The 20,811-nt window shown below is 40.0% G+C and overlaps 1 protein-coding gene across 1 annotated transcript; it reads right to left on the bottom strand.

The window, feature by feature from the left end:
- Positions 1-325: 325 nt before the first annotated feature.
- On the bottom strand, positions 326-20,602 carry LOC124789306 (allantoicase-like). Its single transcript, XM_047256617.1, has 9 exons — positions 20,536-20,602; positions 15,345-15,407; positions 12,489-12,603; positions 12,167-12,268; positions 9,561-9,649; positions 6,998-7,189; positions 4,191-4,350; positions 2,775-2,998; positions 326-957 (listed from the first exon to the last, which is right to left on the bottom strand). Exons 1-9 carry the CDS (start codon positions 20,584-20,586, stop codon positions 823-825), a joined length of 1,131 nt encoding a protein of 376 aa, XP_047112573.1. The 5' UTR covers positions 20,587-20,602; the 3' UTR covers positions 326-822.
- Between the last annotated feature and the right edge of the window lie 209 nt (positions 20,603-20,811).

The following is a 20,811-nucleotide window of genomic DNA, read 5'->3' as shown; positions in this document are numbered from 1 at the left end:
ACTTCAGCTTCCCTATGCACCATAACTTTATGGACTATTAATGCCAGATCAGTCTAATTACAGCATGTAGAGAACTACTTAAGCAACCTCATTTTCCTACCCTATATTGAATGAATCAACTACTCACTTTCATATATTGCAGTATTTAGTTAATTCTTTCAGAAGAATCTCTGCACATATGAGGAGCTGTACACAGAATAACAGCTGGATTTCACTTTTGTTTCATTATATTTGCACCACTGAAATATTTTAATCCATAGTGACTTAAAGACGTTTGACTAAGTGAGAAAGGAAAAGCATACCATACGCAAAAAATAAAAAATCATTAATTTATCAATAAATTTAATTTTTATTTACATTCCATATTTACAAGGTTTAAATTACTTAAATATTACCATTCACTAAAAAAGTCATGTAATAAATTATAATTTACAATATAAAATCTTTATACACAGCCATTTACAATTTATGACTAGATAGTAACAATGAAGCAGTAAAGGCTTCCTAAAGTTCAAATTCATGTGAAGAAGAGCCATGTTCTGGTCTGAAGCCTCTTTCATTTATAATTGGAGCATGCCAAAACATTCTTGTTTTATCTGAGCAGATTGGTAATCTCACTTGGGTTCTACTAGACTTATCAGTTTTCTTCCCTTTTCTTAATTTCAAGACAGATGAACAATCACAACAACAAAAATAAGCTGAATATCTCAGTTGAAACTACGGAAACTTTCGTAATTGAAATCTTATTCAATATTTAGTGTAGCCTCATGTAATGATGTATGTATCACAGTCTCAGAATTAGAAGTTTTTTAATCTGCAGGTCTACACCTCAACGTAGCCCCACAGACGAAGACGGCTTATACCTCCATCAGGTGCTATGGTGACACGAACATGAGTGAACGGACCTTTTGATCTCAGGTGATCCTTTGAGAACAAGTGTTGTTTATGTGGAAATAGCTGAAAGAAAAAAAGTTTTTGTCATGTTACTAATGTTATTACAGCTACAGAATACCGGTAACATATAAACGAAAATGAATGTACTAGTGTAGTGATTCAGTCATTCATTATATTCTATCAAGAATGAGGATATAAGAAAAGTTGAGATATACTTAAAGAAAACAATAAAATCATAGAAATGTAATCTGTACTCTGTACTAGAAATCACTCTTTCACTACAGCTTTCAATTCTTGTAGGGAGTTTTACTGGGGAAAGTAATCCAAAGCTAGACAACTCAGGTGTCCTCAGTTGGTACTATCTGACAAAGAATCAACATTACATTCACTCACAGATAATTATGCTCCACTTAACTCTACAAACTTTATTAAAACTGTTTCCAGCTGCTTTAGAAAACATACCAAATGGAAATACTTGCTAAACTTACTTTTATGATAGAGGTATACTACATAAACTTCTTTAGATGTCATTGTTACAAATCAGGCACATCCAGACCAGCTTCATGAAAATGAGAATGTACTTTGTATCCAGATTGCCACAGGTTTTAACAAAACAGTAGTATTTTTCTCAATGTTTTGTTTATGAGTACTAAAAGAAAACTTAATTTTGATTGAAAATGAAATTGCTTTTAAAAATTTGCGTGGATGTGAAAGTGTTGTCAGTTCATTGGAAAATGCAGAAATTAATTAATTTACACATCCTGAAATTCACAAAATGTTTTTGTAAAGGAATTAGGGAATATAGCAGATCTCATCCCATCAGCTGCATACTGTCCACACAGACAAATGTTTAATTGTGTAATATTTCCAAAAATCCATCCCTATATTTCTCCATATTCTTATTTTGTTACATACTAGTGCGTGCAGACTGTTCTTCACTTGAACTTTTACTAAGCTCAGTGCAGGCCAATTCAACTACCTATTCATAAATTGTAGTGGCTGGAATTGCGAGTTAGCTGATTTGTGTGCAGTGATTTTCAGGTTAAATGAGTATTTTCATAGATTTAAGTGTGCCATCCTGCTTTAGAGAGTGTTTTTCAAAAATATAACATAGATACTGACATCTATTGCCAACGTCTCATGAAAATTACACCAGGATTTCAAAAAATGTAAAGGGAGAAGTTGTGAAGGATTGCATAATGGATGCATGTACTCTATTTACATAAGTAATCAATCCATGAAGCTAGCTGAGATATTCTTCTACATCCCCATCTTTCTTTTGATGTATGATTGTCATGAATGGTTAAGAGCTGGCACTCAGATTAAGTGAAAGAAAGTGAATCAAGTAAATGAATCATAAACAACAGCATATTAAAGGAATTTTGGCATTACAAGAAAACTGTAAGAAGGTTAAAGTCATTGACAAAGAAGTGCAGTATATTTCTCAGCATTAACTTCTAAAAGGTAAGTAGGACTTATGAGTTAAATTTCTGTCTGTTGATCAAGAGTTATGTATTCTATTTAAAAAGATATTGGATATGAATGCATAGGGCATTAGTAAAATTATATGAAAGTTTGTCACTAAGTGAGATTTATGAAGAACTGTATGTAAATTACTTAGTCATTTATAGTGGACTGAGAACAGTAAGAATATTGTACCTCTAATAAGATGAATTTTACCTGTGTTAAACATGTAGAAAAAAAAGGAATACTCAAACAGACAGGAAAACAGGAATGGATGACAAGGTCTGCCTGAATTTGTTATTTTATCAATCTCAAAAGTTTGGCTCTTTCTAAAAAAAACAGCATGAAATGCCAAATGGCTGATGATAATGATGTTGATCATGAAGACAATGATAAAAGCATAGTAAAGTATTTACCTTTTGAGGTGGAAGGAGTGTCTTCCATGGTACATTGTTGTTATCACACATAACAGTATCTCCCACTTGATGATCAAAATATACCCCTTCTATCCTTATTGAATCTGGGTAATTGCCTTTGAAGTGAGCTGTGTCAACTTCAACCACACCAATAGTTCCAGGATGGCCCATGCGAAAAATGGCCCATTCACATCCTGGTACTTGAAGTATTCCTTGAGTATCCTCTGAAACACAAAAATAATACATATCCATAATAAACTGTAAATGATTAAGGGAGACTTTCAAAAGAAAATTTTTAGAAATGATCACTAAGATGTGTATCCAAACAACTGATGTATAATAGCTGATTAGCTGTTGTAAGAAGGCAATAACATTCAAATCTTTCAAGAGGAGCGCAATATTTTGGACAAACACTTACAGTGATAGTAGCAGTATATCAAGCAGCAATAAAGTGAAATATCATGAAACAATAGTTTGATAAATAGGCCATGGAATCTATACTGTTGACTGTAGATTAAAGATACTGATGAGTAATACATCATAGGATTTATACTGACTACGTGAATAGGGAACTTAAGAAACACGATCATAATTAGTGATTATCAGTCAACGAGGCAAAAAACAACTGCTACAATTGAGATATAATTTCATCTGTTCAGTGTAATTACTGTGTAATGGAAGTACTGAAGGTAACCACCCACCATATAGTTGAGGTACTGATCTGTCAACATGCAAATACACCAGGAGAAACTGTCACTAAGCTTTTGGACAGTGTCATTTCTTGGTGATAACAGAGCCACAACAAACAGAAAACACACACACACACACACACACACACACACACACACACACACACACACACACACACACACACACACAACACACACACAGCCTGCTGTCACCTCAACTATATTATTAGTGGTTATCTTTGTTCCTTCAGTTTTTTGTATTCACCCAGAGCTTTCCAGTATCTAGATGATGACTACTATGAGAAATAATTCTACACCATGGATAAAATTCGAAGATGCAGAATATACAAATTATTTGTAGATATTGATAAACCATGAAAATTTCAAAGAACAGTTTAAGATCAAGAAAGTCTGACACTTGACTGGTCAAGAGTTTTTTCTAGTAGATGCAGAAAGGGTACATAGTATAGCTAGAAATATTACATTTTTGTAATTATAAATTTTCTGCTGAGTAGACAAGACACTAATTTGCAATCTTCTAACTGTTAATGGAGTTTGATAACAGCAGCTGACAAATAAATCCCTTTCTTCATATCATAACAGCCGCTGTTAATGTTTTGACTCAGTCTGTATTTCCTGGATTCTCCCTATTGATGAAGCATGATATGGCAATGAATCACTGAACCACGAAAATAATTTTCAGGACTACTTCAATAAACTTGCTTACCTTCTAGTACAGGAGGTCGGTCCAGTCGCCTAGCAGTTTCCCAACCATCTCCCATGTTGATACCCGGACCAGGGCGAATTATGTTCCTTGGGTGACCAAAGTGAGCATCTGAATACCCAAGGCAAACACCACCATTTTTCATCAACAAAAGATCTACCAGCTGCAAAAGGAAGTACACATTTATTACCAAAAGTGCATAAGCTAGGCTTTGTAGTTATGAATAAGCAATGGAGAAGTTATCTCTACTGTAAACTACTATCAGTCAGAGTTTTATATAACTTTCTTTGCTGTGTGAATATAGAACAAATGGGATCTTGTGTAACCAAGAGTAATGAACTTAATGAACATTATTCTTATTAACACATTCCTGCTCCCCAAAACATTAGTTACTATATCCTTTTTCAATTTTTTCAATCTACTATTATATGTGCATATTTTCTTCATACATCAATTACCAAGTCTTCAGTCAATAGAGATTGGATATTTTGAGATGTTTACTTGAACTGTATTGTGGTAACAAACCTTATAAAAATGTGAAGTGATACCTGGATGAAAAAATAAAATAAAATCAAATGAACTGGGACAAACTGCATTTCTGTGTCACCAGCTGCCAACTTTTGCAGTGAAACAATACTCAAGTGCTCAAGCAAACACATCACTGTGGTTCAATGTTTCTGTTTAGGATTTTATGAAGTCTGAAATTTATGTAATAATATTTACATACTTTTTGTGTATTTATTTATACTGAAAACTCAAGTTTAGTTGCATGAAACATTTTAGGGTTATTATAAGTCAATCCTATCATGGGTAAGCATTGTGAGGCATGTTCTCTCCTCACAGCAGATAGAAGATATAGACATCACATAAAGATAATCTTTAACTGTTGTGGCTATAATAATTTTTCCTGTTTCAATAGGAAAATAATTAAAATGGGAAGAACTAAAAGTGCAACAGATGGTGAAAAAAAGTTGTGGCAATGTGCTTCTGTGGTGGACAAATGATCCTTCTGATTGATTTTTGATTCCAAGCCAATCAAAAATGTCAAAGGTCCTAAAAAAACCATCAAAACAAGAGGCTAAGGTGAGTGTTGAAGGAAATACTTTTGCTGCATGGTAATGTTTAGTCCCATAGCAAGCACAAGGAAGTCAAACTTTTCAATCAAGTATTTTTATATCACCACTACAAGGCAGAAACAGCTGGAAAAGATTTTGCATGTGTTCAGGAGGTGAACAATGCCTTGTGATTTGTCAAGGAAGAGGGCAGCAGGGTGTGTGTGCCATAGGTACTGGCATGTTGAAAATCCACCATCTGCACTCCCTGTCACCAAAAGCTTGAAAAAATAATAATAAAGTGTAGTGGAAAAGTAATGGGGCTTCTGTACAGAAGGCCAAGCAAATTTGATGAATATATATACCTTTGTCTTAGTGTTAATTACACACTGAAAGCTCAGCAGACAAAGTTTTAGCCACCTCATCTGAAATACTGCATTGAGCACTTTGGAATGGTTTAGATAGTGTAGAACTGTTGCGATCATAATGGAGTCATGCCAGTGAAGTGACATGCATGTATCAGTTGGTATCAATGTTGTAAGATGGGTCAGTAGGGAGATAAGATACAATGGTATAAATAAGCTGTTGTGTTTAGTCATGTCCATGGCCACACACAGACTGTCCATCATGTCTACAAGGAGTGGCGTAACACTTGCAACCATGTAAATTGGTCTAAGAAAAATCCTAACCGACAAGAACCAAACACCTGTGTTACACCTTTTCAATAACAGTAGGTTTCAAATTTGGCAGAAATAGCTGCAGGTAAATATCAGACAATTTCTGACTCATCATTGTGAAGGGATCTACGCTAAGTGTACATTTGGAGCGAGTACATTGCAAAAGGTCACTGGTCAAAGTGGTACATATAGCTGCAGATCTTCAATTGGACAAACAACATAGACACTGGACAGTATCTGACGAAGTATTCTGTGTAGTCTGACAGATAATGATTTTGTCTCTTATCAAATAATGCAAGGCCCAATGAGACCTTTAACATGCAGTGTGTGCAAGATGTTGTTGAGGGCAGATGCAATTCTGTGATGTATTGCATTTGTTTTTTGTAGTCCTTCAGGTCTTCGTGAACATGAAGCAGGATGTTTATTTCAACATTCTTGGTGGTCATTTCTGGTACATTATCGTGAAGAGTATGGTGTGGACACTAACTTTCAAGATGACAACAACTGCAATCAGTGGGCTGGAGCCATACAGTCACACTTGAAGAACACTGAGACAATGGATGGTGATCGACTGGTATAGTGAATTACCCAATCTTAATCCCATATAGGGTATGAGTATTAGGAACAGTGGGTGAAAAGTAGCAATCAACATCACGTCTGTTTGGTAGCTCTTTGGGTTCTAATCATCAGTGAACTGAATAGTCATACTTGAAGAAACTTATGGGATCTTCCCCTCGCCGAAATGAGGCCCTTACAGGACCTTTTTAAGGTCTAAGCAACACAAGCTGTCGCTTGGGGACCCGAGCCGAGTGGGGGTCCAGAGTTGTCCAAGTACAAGGTTTTGTTTACAATGAGTTTCACAATTAGTAGCGGAAACTAAGGGATCTGACAAGGGTGAAATTATACTGAGGGAAAGCGAGGAGGTGAAGGACGCCAAATAATAAGTCGCTTGTGTGGAAAAATGTTCTCGAAGCGGCCCTGGGCCCTTATCAAGTTCAGAGGTGATGTTATACGTTATTAGCGTAATGCCCCCTAGGATTTTTGTTCGGTGTGCAAAACGTCAATGGCGGTTTTTATGTACCTTATTGATGTTGAACCTCTTCCAGTCGGGCCTGGCCTCCCCGTAAAGGTGTAGCCGGGCGATTCCGCCGTCAGGGAACATGTTGAGCCTCACGTGTGTCCACGTCTCGTCGCTGTTGATGGTGAAGTGGTTATAGCGGGTCTCTGGGTAGCCCGGCCTCAGGGCTGTCATTGGTACGATCTCCGTCCAGTGCTGCGGTAAGAAAAAGTGAATTATGATCAGCATAATGAGCTGCAGCGTTTGGTTCAGTGGTGGTGTAAGTAGGATGGGTTCCAAAAACATAGTTCGATGTGAAACGTAACTCCCACTCTTCACATAAAATATCCTCATAGTATTTGTAGGTGGCGCCCAACTGCTCGTAAATATTTGGAAAAAAAGCAATTTGGGAAGAGCCAAGATCTGCTGATAAAATAATTCTTTATTTAATATAGTTTTCGGTCTACTTCTCATCTTCAGAATATAAAAGTTATTTACAACAGCATAGGTAGCAACGTTCTTATGGTGTCGGCAGATAAAGTAATATCATACTATTGAGCGTTTGATGTATTTTTCTTCTGACAGCATGTAACGCAGGATGGCTTTTACTTTATTTGGTGTCAGAATAAGAGCTTTGTCATGTTGACTGTTGTATATATCTACTTATATCATACCTGTAGATCATCAGACGACCGAAATCAGTATTTAATAAAGAAATTTATTATCAGAAGCCTTTGGCGGTACTGAAATATAATTTTTTCGTATCCTTAGTTACATGGATAAAGGAAACCAGACTGATTCAGTGTTTCTAGGCTTTGCAAAAGTTTTTTAGTACATAAACGCCTTCTAACGAAAAGTTGTTCCTTTGGGATAACTAGCCAGGTCTGTAACTGGATCGAAATTTTCCTGTCGTCTTGAATGCTGATACTGAAGTAACATGTGGCGTGTCCTGAGGAGTGTGATATGATCATTCCTGTTAATGTTATATATTAAATACTTTGCGCATAATATTAGTTGGATGTCAGGGTTTAGCAAATTATGCGGAAATTCTATACCATAAAAATCGTAATAATGTTCAGTTAGCTCTTTGTAGAATATCGTTTTGCTGCAAATACTGACGACTAATCATTAATGCAGAGAAATGGGAAGTTGTGCAGTTCATGAAACGTAAAATTCTGGTATAATTTGCCTATAGTATTAATGAGTCACAACTAGAGTTAGTCCTATCATGCAAATAGTTGGGTGTAACAACGTATCTGTGGATTAAGGACTGAGACTCATTTGTAGATGAAGCTAATGGCAATCTTCGATTTAATGGTAGGACACTTAAAACTGCAGTTTGTCTGCAAAAGAGATAGAATACAAAACACTTGTACGTTATAGTTTGCGTGAACCTGCGTAAGAAACAACAATTACCATTTTAGAGGTCAGAAACTTCATATATATGTTTCCCATAAAGGTAAGGCAAACTAAAGCAAATAGCAGTTAACACAATGGCGTAAAGGCAGTTATTCTTACCATGTTGCATCCGCGAACGGAACGGGCAGAAAACTAATATATGGCAAAATAAAGAGTAGGCCCTATCCTTCGCGAAGCATTTAAAAGTATTCGCAGAATATATAACTGTGGATACTGGGAAACCACATTTTGTGTTGGTATAAGTTCTCTAACAAAACGCCTGCATATTAGGCTGACTATTAGAAACACCTGGCAAATAATAAGAAGGAAATTTTAAGTACCACAGCAAGTTTGCTTGATTTGTGAGAAAAGGTATAGGGCTTCTAAAAAGAAACAGAAATGCTTACGTCCCAAAACGCCTATTATTCCTCGAAAAGTTATGCAGAAAATTTAGAGAATCGGTTTTCACTGAGAGTTTTAAGTGTTCTAGCTGTTACAATTAATTAAAGCATTTACATTTCACGTAGGTCACTTCAGCAGTCACAGAAATCGAGCATCTGTAGATTACGCTAAACAATCAACGATGTGTAAATAGATTTAGAGCAACGGACACTGTTGAATCCAGTGTAACCAGAGACGCATTTCTTCTTCTCCGCCTTCGTTGTCGCTGATGTCCTCACCATATCCCTGGTAAAGGCTCCTTACCCGGCGCTCTCAGCCAGGCAAACTGAACGAAAGACTGTTTTTAATAAAAAAGGAGTGTTACTCCTTTATCACTTCTTCTTTATTATAGATCACGACAGACAACCTGCTAACCCATAGAGCTCAAATTTACTGAATCTGCTTTTTGTTTATTTACTTGTACTTTACTTTTAATTTCAAACGATTTTATTTATCTCGCGAAACATAAGGAAATTTTACAACATAGCAGCCTGTCATAGTGCTGAATTTGAATGTTTACACAGAAAAGTGGAATTGTCATGACTGCAACATGTGACAAAGAAACCTCTGTTTTAGTCTGTTTATCGGCATCATGAAGTTCTCTGCGCAGCTATTATGTGGCTAGTTCACGTGACAATTGAGCTTCTCTCATAGAAAATGGCGAAATAGATATTCACAAAACACTGTTACTCTACGAGCCAGTTGGTGATTTTCGTAATTAAAAAAAAAAAAAAAAACCAGAACTCACCTGCGAGTCGAGCTGCTGTATTTCTTTCATCATCTCTGGTGTCGCAGCATTCCCGATATGAGAATCTCTGTTGGGGATGCAAGCCTCATCTGAAATAGGAACAGATGATATCCTTGTAGTTGTGTTCCATAACATCTTTTGAAATGAGAGCGCAAAAAAGACGAAAAGAGAGAGAGAGAGAAAGGGAAAAGGGGGAGAGAGGCAGAGAGAGAGAGTGAGGAGAGGTAGGTAGGTAGGGAGGGAGGGAGGTAGGGATGGAGGGAGGGAGAGGGGGAGGGATGGAGAGAGAGAGGGAGAGAGAGAGAGAGAGAGAGAGAGAGAGAGAGAGAGAGAGAATTTAAAAAGAAACACACACATACACAGAGAGAAGGAGAAAGAGAGCATGGGTTTGTTAAATCAAACACACAACATTGCCCGAACATATAAAGAAGAAAATATTAAAAAAGTTTAATCAATCCCAAAATTTAATCTTGCTAAGACTGTTCCTTTTCAAGAATCTAAATAGAAAACCTCTGTTATCCGTAACTCACAGCTTCAGACCTGACTTCGTTGAGAATATTGGAGATACAATAAATAACGCTTGAAGTCACAAAAAGAATGCCAGTGAATGGTTAGAAGGTTACGGGGTCCGATAGAACTTTATTTCAGTTTATTTTGTCAGTTTTGGAGGGATTCGTACGCGTGGTAACATGTTGCCTTGTAACATGAAAACGAACGGTTTCCAGACATATGTTCCCGAGTAAAACTTCACGTAATAAGTCCCCTCTGCAGGTTATAGAAATGGAAATCGTAGAGCACTCTCCCTAGTCGCTGTTCGTATTTCCAAAACATGTTTGGCTTAAGAAAAGTTTTCTATGTAATGTTGCACAGTTGGTCATTTAATCCCTTCAGAACATCTCTACAGTTGTGATGAAGTTTGAGTGTTACATACATGAATTCGCTTTTGTGGAGATGATTTATAAACTAGTGGATACAAATCTTGTAAACAGGTAGAGAGTTCCAATGTCGTCATGTCTTCTTGGATTGAGAAGTGATGATTTCTCAGACAGGAAGATGGAATAACGATTGTGGCAAAGATCCAGTTGGATTAGTGGAATTCTGAGAAGAAAGTGTTCCAACACATTCGTACAATACTTGTTATTCACATTGTGGCACGAAGTAATGAAGATGAGGACAGAGACCCGATTGCAACTGGAGCACCAGTCGGAGTTGAGAAGGTTGTGGAAAGGTTCAGCAGTGAACTTGTTAAAAGAGTAGAGGGTCTACACATATTCCAAAGCAAATAAGACCCGTAGTTTTGATGGCTGTTGCAAAGTGACGAGTTTTTATGCAGTGTTTGATGTTCCTGTCGCTGCAGCCGTTTCGCATTGGCCATATATTGATATGCTGAGAAGCGGACACGTAAAGTACCACAGCCCGATTTCCCAGAAACTTCGCTCAGTGGAAGAGGAGTAAAAATAAGCGAACATTTATCTCAGCTTATTCGTAGGCACTCGCCTGTATCTGAGAAAACGACGGTACAAGTTCTCTTTATGTGCCTTTTAGAGAGAAAAAAGTTCAGCTAAAGCGTGGCACAGTGACTAGCGCCGCGGCTTCACGCTTTTGCGCCGCGTGTTCGAAACACGATGATCATTTTTATTTTTGTTTTCCACTTACCTACCCATGTCCGTAAAAGAAAACTACACGAATGTTTCCTTATTCGTCTACGAATTGTGTCTGGTGAATGAATTAAAAAAAAAAGACAAATGAATGATAAAGTTACTTGAAATTGTTTTCGGTGGAATTCCTGTAGCCTATCTTCATCCATAATTACTTGCAAGTGCCAGTTTCTTGTAATATGTTCCGTTATGCTCGGACTGGTGCGAAATTATTGCCAACAAAATGGTTCGAATGGCTCTGAGCACTATGGGACTTAACATCTGAGGTCATCAGTCCCCCAGAACTTAGAACTACTTAAACCTAACTAACCTAAGGATATCACACACATCCATGCCCGAGCAGGATTCGATCCTGCGACCGTAGCGGTCGCGCGGTTCTAGACTGAAGCGCCTAGAACCGCTCGGTCACTATTGCCAACACGTGAAATCTTTAGCAATATGGACAATGTTTCTTTACTGTGAAAGATTCATACGAAGAAATTTCACTGTGCAAACCCTCCTTCACGCAATGTTCGTGGCATTCGTAATTTCTATGTTTCGAATGTTTCTACGATGTGAAATCCAGCTGTAAATTTATTACTAAGATAACGCCCTTGTATCCCCCTTCTTGATAAGAAACATTCTTGTGGTAACTTTCTCCGGACATGGGTACATAAAACAATAAAATAGATACAAATAAAATAAAATGAATAAAAACAGAAACTGGACCCAAAATTAAGAAGTCGCGACACTAGCCATTGTGCTAGCTGAGAATATCGCGCGCTAAAATGCATCTGAAGTACGTCTAAAACTGTGACCTCCGGTTCCTAAGAAATGATCGGGTATCTATGGATAAGACAGGACACGTTTATTTTGACTCCTCTTCCACTGGAAGATGTTTCTGGGAAATCAGTCTGTGCCACTTGTAGTGCTCTCCTCGTGAGTAGCTCCGTGGAATGTTTCGCTTACCTTTGCGCGACAGGTTGGCAGCCTGCAGAGAGAAGCGCGGCGCGAAATTTCCTGTGAAGTACGCCGTGTCCACGGTGACGCCTCTCAGGACTCCAGGAACACCTGCACCAAGAGAATGGCCAACTTGAGCAAGTCTTCAACACTGAATTCTCAGTGTTTTAAGCGATGATGCAGCGCGGAAAAGACATGTACTATTTGCATTTCGTCGCGGTAATCGCGCAAAACTTAACTTCAGGTCCACCTAGATGGCCGAAAAAATATCGTTGCTAACAGAGAAGTACGATTTGTCAAGCAAGCCCTTCGCTTCTGCTGGCCTACGTACCGAGCCTGAGGATGGCCCAGTCGTGACCGGGGGTGCGTCGGCGCCTCGTCTCCCAGCCGTCCATCCACTTGCCACACTCGGTGAACTCGCCCTCCCGCCACTCTGGAGGGTCCTCCTGGAATCAACAATGTCTCCAGTCACTTCCCTGTTACGAATACGATCTGCCTTCCCTAGGAAAAATCTAGCTGTTGCAAACAGGTAGTGTTGTGAACACATACTTCAGACCACAGGAATAAAACTACACTGAAGGGCCAAAGAAACTGGTACAGGCATGTGTATTCAAATACAGGAATACGTAAACAGGCAGAATACGGCGCTGCAGTCGGTAACGCCTATATAAGACAACAAGCGTCTGGCGCAGTTGTTACATCGGTTATTGCTGCTAAAATGCCAGCTTATCAAGATTTAATTGAGTTTGAACGTGGTGTTATAGTTGGGCACGAGCGATGGGATACATCAACTCTGAATCGTGATGAAGTGGGAATTTTCCAGTGCGACCATTTCAAGAGTGTATCGTGAATATCAGGAATCCGGTAAAACATCATACCTCCGACATCGCTGCGGCCGGAAAAAGACCCTACAAAGTGACATAAGTGCAATCCTTCCGCAAATTGTTGCAGATTTCAGTGCTGGGCCATCAACAAGTGTCAGCGTGTGAACCATTCAACGAAACATCAACGGTATGGGGTTTCGGTTCCGAAGGCCCACTCGTGTACCCTTCATGACTGTATGACACAAAGCTTTCCTCCTCGCCTGGGCCTGTCAACACCGACATTGGACTGTTGATGACTGGAAACATGTTACCTGGTCGGACGAGTCTCGTTTCAAATTGTACCGAGCGGATGGACGTGTACCTGTATGGAGACAACCTCATGATTCCACGGGCCCTGGATGTCAGCAGGGGACTGTTCAAGCTGATGGAGGCTCTGCAATGGTGCGGGGCGTGTGCAGATGGAGTGAGATGGGACCCCTAATACGTCTAGGTGACACGTACGTAAGTATCCTGTTGATCACCTGCATCTATTCATGTCCATTGCGCATTCTTACGGACTTGAGCAATTCCAGCAGGACAATGCAACAACCCACACGTCCAGAATTGCTACAGAGTGGCGCCAGGAATATTCTTCTGAGTTTAAACACTTCCTCTGGACATCAGACTCCCCAGACAAGAACATTATTGAGCATATTTGAGATGCCTTGCAACGTGCTGTTCAGAAGAGATCTACACCCCCTCTTACTCTTATGGATTTATGAACAGTTTACAGGATTCATGGTGTCAGTTCCCTCCAGCGCTGCTTCAGGCATTAGTCGAGTCTATGCCCCGCCGTATTGCGGCACTTCTGCGTGCTCGCGGGGGTCCTACACGATATTAGGCAGGTGCACCAGTTTCTTTGACTCCTCAGTGTAAATATGGAAGGGAAAACAATAAATAAAGTATCCCACAGAGTTTAATGTTTGACCCAGTACTGTCCTTGACGTACATACATGATTTACCAACGGTATCGGAGCACTCTTCAAAAGTGTAGAAAAGAGAGTCTCGTGGCTACAAGACGTCAAGAGGAGGTTTCTATGAGCAAGAAAGCTTCCTTACTAGCGGTGTAAGAGAGTTGTATCTTAAGTGCATCTCTTCCGTGTAAGTGACTGTAATGAATGTATGGATAGTGTGATGACATGTTTATGTTGTATGATGACGAGAAAAGAGTGAGAACGTAGCCATCAACAGTGTCACGTGCCCGCACTCATTGAAACAGTGCGGTCAGGTTCGGAATTCACTACATGGCGCAAAATCTGGTGACCAGACCACCTCTTCTGCTTTTGCTGTTAAAGACTGATGACGAAAATTTTTTCATCATCTGTATTCGAACAGGCTACCTTTGAATAGAGCACCGGAGCGCAGGTCTGCTTTAGCAGCCTTGGCTACTGTGATGTTAGTTAAATAATGATACTGCTAGCTGCGTGAAAAAAAAAACCACTGAAGAAACCAGAAAACAACGTCGAATGTCAATGTAACTTCGTACACGAACACGCCATCTGTGGCGGTTGTGTAAATGATTACAGTTACCAGTCTCTGACAGAGCGGCCAGCAGATGCGGTAGTGTTGATCACCTTTAGTGTTGCCACCAAATCTGCGAGGGTATACAAGTATAAGGGTCGTGAACAACGTCAGACACTGGACTCGCATTTGGGAGGACGACGGTTCAAACCCGCGTCCGGCCATCCTGATTTAGGTTTTCCGCGATTTCTCTAAATCGCTTCAGGCAAGTGCCGGGATGGTTCCTCTGAAAGGGCACGGCCGATTTCCCTCCCTCATCCGATGGGACCGATGACCTCGCTGTTTGGTCCCCTACCTAAAATCAACCAACCAACAGTTTAGATGTTTTTTTGACTATGAAGGGCACAGAGACGCCAGGTACTGGTGCGAGGCAGCGTTATCAGTACCTGACAGATTTTGAAAGGAGCTTCATTGTGGGCCACCATTTGGCTGGCTGCTGTAATTGTGCAATATCCAGATTTGTAGGACATTCGCATGTGACTGGGGTGCGATGTTAGACTGCATGAGAATGTGAATACTCGTCGTCAAGGTTCTGTTCACCACGTGGAGGATGGCTGATCTATGCATCAAGCACGTGATGACCTCTTCTGATCTGTGCCTGCCATCCGAGAACAAGTAACGGGCTTCCTCCAACTTTCAGAGTCATCCCGCAGCGTTAACCCATGAAGTTTCATTTCGTTTCCTACTGCGCTTCTCAGTGCTACTGCTGATAACCTACGTGTGTATAGTACCAAGACGATTCGTGGAATTCCTACTCTTCCTGCGGAATGCTTTAATAAAACATGACTTGCCAGTCCACTCACCTTTATGAGGTTCTCGGCCACAGCAAACCAGTCATCAGTTGCGAACAGTACCTGCCCACCGTTCTGTAAAAGACGAAAAGCTTTGTCACTGCAGTATCATTAGCAAACGGAACATGTTGATCATCACAGCCCATCAAAGTCCATAACTTAATATTTCTCTGCGAACTGTAGCACGAGCAAATATAGTTTGTGAAGTGACAGTCCGTTAAATGAAACCTGACAAGTTCAGCGAGAAAATAGCTCTTAACCGTGGTGGAAAAATATGCGATATAGAAAAGAAATTGAATTCGACCCTTAATAGATTAGTTTTTATAATCCTTTTACATTTTTTATTGGCTTTCGAAATTTGTCCAAACATCTACCTTGTTTTTGGTTTTGTTATTCTTTTGTTTTTGTGACTTCAAAATTATGCAATATTACAATGGACATTCAGGAGCCAGGTTACATAATTTTATCGGAGTCCTAATTTTCACATACAATGTTTAAGGTCAGAGTGTATAAGGTAATAAATATGACATAGACTACAATAAATAGTCTGTCCAACAAGTGCAGTATGAAGTGTTAAGTTCTTTAACTATCTACCGTCTTCAGAGAGGATATAATACTGGCGAACAATATCACAAAATATATTACACATATGGAGAGTGAGGTGCAAACAGTGTCGTGGTAATGTAATTCAAAATGTTAAACAGTAAATAAATATAAAGGGAACAAACCACAAAACCATTAGCCTCAAACATCGGAAAAAGCAATATTCAGTTCTTGCGTTCGCGCACTTATTTACGGTGTGTGTATGTATGTATGTATGTATGTGTGTGTGTGTGTGTGTGTGTGTGTGTGTGTGTGTGTGTGTGTATGTGTGTGTTTGTGTTTGTAGGTGCGCTTGCACGCGTGTGCGACGATGAGATAGAAGAGGAAGAGGACAACACTTTCAAAGAACGATACTCGCTAGAAAAGTAGATGTACTCGAGCTAAAACATTTAATAGTCTTTCAATTTGAATTGAATTACCAATCACAATAAAATAAATTGAAGATAAAAGTATTGAAGAATAACTTGAGGACACATATGGAAAATAAATTAATTCTGTAGGACTTCTCCAGTTTCGTGCTTTTAGTTTATAATTACGAAAATTTTTTACCAAGAATCGTCGGAAGAATCAGTTAACATGATAAATGCTTCTTTTATGTTATAACATGGGTTCATTCTAGCTGTCTACGTTAAAACAGAGTATCACCCTGCCTAAAACTACAGAAAACAAGAATTTGGTTATCCTACTAAATATGTTACAAATGTTGTACGTAGTATATAAGTTATTTTAGCTCGGTATCTCAGTTTCCAATGGTGAGTTGTTCGCACTGATTACAAACTTGTATAACAGTCTGTACGTTGGTATGTCGGTGGATGCTAACAAGGTTTGACGACTACTTGGAAACCGATGACCAAATTCTTTAAATTTACTTTCCAGTATTTTTTAGCGCTCCTATTCCTCACACGTTGTAAAAAATAATGTGGTTCGGATCATCTGTCTCGCCACACAACGGAAACGGTATGGCACCGATGTTGATTATATGAAGACGATGTTTGTTCTTCCAGTGATTGACTTCAGTCTTGTAATAGCTGTTTGAAACTTCTTGACGCCTGTCCTATGAAACCGTGGCACTGCTGGAATTGTTGGACGAATTAACCCATCATGGATACCTTTGATTTGAGAGCTTCTTAACAATTCTTCTTGCCAGTTTGTTACCAACCGCTTACTGAGTATGGGAACTGTATTATTTAACGAAATTTTCTCATATTTAAGAACCTCAGTTGTTGAAAAAAAAAAAACACGTCGAAAAGTGTCTCGTTGCCAGTATTTAGATTTATCACATAACAATTTCTTCCCCTTATGCCAAACAAATATGCGTGGACGGCAGTTTTCAACTCCTCAAGAAGTTGTTGAGACCTTCCAACACAGTGCTTTTGATATACGAACATCACAATGGAAAAATGTACAGATTTTACGAGAGAGTATCTGTGGAAACAATAAACAGATTTGTAACAGTAACATGTTTTTATTTCATTGCTTTTGTAAAAGCTAAAAAGGCAGCCCTCGTACGTTTGGCTGTGCCAATGAATGATGGGTCGTTGTCCAGTAGTAATGGTTAGGCCAAGGTTAATGGTATGTTCGTCTTCATAACAATAACATCCTGACAATTTTACATATCTGTCATTCTCTGCGACTTTCATCGCTGATAACGCTTTTGCGCGCAAAAATGTGCAGTCGCACTTGGATTTGGGTTCCGCGTCAAATTGCAATTTCCCTGTAAGTATCTGCTTGTCTGGTTCCAGAACGCAATAATGCACCTCTTCCAGCAGGACATTGCCTGGTAAACGTAAATATTGAAACTATTGTCTGCTGTATTCATGTCTGAGCAGAAAAATTCCATACAGGGACATTGGATCTGCATTAGGCGTATACGCTGTAGTGGTGATTTTTCCGGACTTCAAACCTAAGCGCCAGTCCGGATTTATTCCTTCGCGGTCAACGCGTTGAGTGTGGAGAACAGGACGCGAGACGTACTCGGATTGCTCAGATGGTAATGGCGTTGCCTGGGAATGGTAAACGTCTAACATCTGTATATAAATCTGTATTCTGCAAGCCACCTTACAGTGTGAGGTGGAGGGTTATTCCGGGACAACTATCTGATCCCCCTTTCCCCGTTCCATTCGCGAAGAATGTCGGTAAAACTCCGTATCAACACTAATTTCACTGAAGTTTGTGGTCAATTCACGATACGTACGTGGGAGGAAGCATTATGTTGCTCGCCTCTGGGAATTTCATTAGTAGAGCTCTCCGTGATGCAAAGCGCCTCTCTTGCAGCGTCTGACAAATGAATTTATTGAGCATCTCTATAACTGACTCGCGCCAAGTAAGCAATCCCGTAATGAAAACCACCGATTTTCGTTGGATCTTCTCTACGTTCTTCACAATCGAATCTGGTAAAGTCACAGACTGATCGGTAACAGTGAAGAATCGCTCATTGTCAGCCCCTTCTTTCGTGGAACAATTAGGCCCTATATTTCCTTCAAATTCTTCCAATGACGCCTGGAATCAGCTTTTCCTACAATTTGTTTTACGCGATCATTCCACTTTAGGTCGCTCTGGACGGTTACCGTAAAATGAACTGAATAGGAAATGGTTCAAATGGCTCTGAGCACTATGGGACTCAACTGCTGTGGTCATTAGTCCCCTAGAACTTAGAACTACTTAAACCTAACTAACCTAAGGACATCACACACACCCATGCCCGAGGCAGGATTCGAACCTGCGACCGCAGCAGCAGCGCGGCTCCGGACTGGAGCGCCTAGAACCGCACGACCACCGCGGCACGGCAACTGAATAGGAGCAATGGAGTGAACAGAAAGGACACTTCCAAAATAGTTAAGTGCTATCGCGGCGGAAGACAAGTTGGAATGTCATTTAAGGGTTGGTTTGTTTAGGCTGGTAGCGAACCAGTGTAACAGGGAAAGCATGAATTTCAAAGTTGGTGACACTGCCAATTGATGGCTGTTCACTCTATGACAAATATCATATGTGGCGCTGTATTTGCTTACTTCGAATCTAGATTACGTTGTTTTAAGTACGTGGTAAGCAAAGTTGAAGTCCCGTTTCATTAACGAAAAATTCAGTTTTAAAATATACTTTAATTTGTCTTATGTTTCGGAAAGTTAGGGTTGTGTTTCCGGAATTTGCGAGATGAATAGAAACAGTAATATTGTCTTTCTACGGAAGAAGACGAAAAATTTGACGGAAATGGAAAACCACCCGGCACTGTTGTCAGCTCAAGAGATTATGCTGTGATTACAGTATGTGACAAAGTAAGCAGTCATTTAGATTGTATGCATGTAACATTTGTTATTAATTTTAGATGGCAAAGGTTTTTGCTGTATTAACCGGTAGTGAGTCAAGTCAAAGACATCATTTTTATACATGACGTCCGTGACTTAATATATTAACAACAAAGCTCATCAATTTAATGTTACAATAAAGTAATTGGGGTTATAACAACTTTTATTTGAAAAACAGATTTTAAAAAATCACTCTCTGCGAGATGAATATGAACACTAAATTTTTATTTTTTTATGTTATAAAAACATTAGCTAGCTCCCAAAACATTATATGGTTAAAGTTCGATACAAGCTCTGTTATTCAATATAATTCTGATTTTCATAATAGCTCTAATGCTAACGGCCTTGCCGCAGTGATAACACCATTTGCCGTTAGATCACCGAAGTTAAGCGTTGTCGGGCTGGGCTAGCACTTGGATGGGTGACCATCCGGTCTGCCGAGCGCTGTTGGCAAGCGGGGTGCACTCTCAGCCCTTGTGAGGCAAACTGAGGAGCTACTTGACTGAGAAGTAGCGGCTCCGGTCCCGGAAACTGATATACGGCCGGGAGAGCCGTGTGCTGGCCACAATCCGCATCTGATGACGCCTGTGGGCTGAGGATGACACGGCGGCCGGTCGGTGCCATTGGGCCCTCATGGCCTGTTCGGGCGGAGTTTAGTTTAGTTTGGTTAATTATGTCTTTCTAAAATTAACAATTATTTTTTCTTTTTCAAAACTTTTTCTATTCACCCCATTTTACGGTACTCCTAGATATTGTACACTAATTATCGTTTCCAGAAATGTATTGCCAGCAGTGTGGTCGTACAGTAGTGGATTCGTTCTCCTTCTTGTGCTGAATGCCTTACATTTTTTTATGTTTCATCCGCCATTCCCTGCACAAATCATTAATCCTCTGCAAGTCTTCTTGCAGTTCGTTAAGACTTCTGGCGTTGCTACCTTCTTATAAACAACTTCATCGTCTGCGAACAGCCTGACGGGTCTTCTGTCTTTATAAACAACAACCGTCCTAAAATGAAATTTTCACTCTGCAGCGAAGTGTGCGCTGATATGAAACTTCCTGGAAGATTAAAAATGTGTGCCGGACCGAGACTCGAATTTGGGACCTTTACCTTTCGCGGGCAAGTGCTCTTCCGTCTGAGTCGTGCTTGGGTAGCTCAGACGGTAGAGCACTTGCCTCAGTTGAAATACGTGAGAGTGTTTCGAAAACGAAAGCTAGGAGGTTTGTTTGCGTCGCACAGTAGGCTGCGCGTATTTTCGAGTCCAAGAGCGTGGCGTGCCAATGCGGGCCACGTAACTTACCCTCTCGGCGCAGAGGTCGTTGAGCTGAGTGAAGGTTGCCTGGGTGTCCATGTCGGCGGGCGCAGTGCGCTTCTGGTAGCGGTTCCTGGCAGGCACGTCTCTATATAAGGCCTGCCGCTATCTACTGACCCCAGGCTGTAGGCGCGTGCCCGCCCTTAATCGAGCTTACACGTCATCAGCCGCGCTTTCCGCAGCGCGTCTGCTCAGTGTCATCAAACACATCCTGTCACTGGCTATTGTATAACAGACGCCGTCCTGCGTTTGAATTATGGAAAT

The sequence above is a fragment of the Schistocerca piceifrons genome, chromosome 3 (assembly GCF_021461385.2).
Source record: "Schistocerca piceifrons isolate TAMUIC-IGC-003096 chromosome 3, iqSchPice1.1, whole genome shotgun sequence".
NCBI lineage: Eukaryota > Metazoa > Arthropoda > Insecta > Orthoptera > Acrididae > Schistocerca > Schistocerca piceifrons.
This window is presented reverse-complemented; position numbering and strand designations above follow the sequence as displayed.

What these genes read in the sequence shown, in the direction of transcription:
- LOC124789306 (XM_047256617.1), bottom strand. Translation starts at nt 20,586, where the DNA reads ATGGACACCCAGGCAACCTTCACTCAGCTCAACGACCTCTGCGCCGAG. An exon ending in CTGGGCCATCCTCAGGCTCG is followed by an intron (nt 12,269 to 12,488) that starts GTACGTAGGCCA and finishes CTCTTGGTGCAG; the next exon opens with GTGTTCCTGGAGTCCTGAGA. An exon ending in CCGACCTCCTGTACTAGAAG is followed by an intron (nt 2,999 to 4,190) that starts GTAAGCAAGTTT and finishes TTTGTGTTTCAG; the next exon opens with AGGATACTCAAGGAATACTT.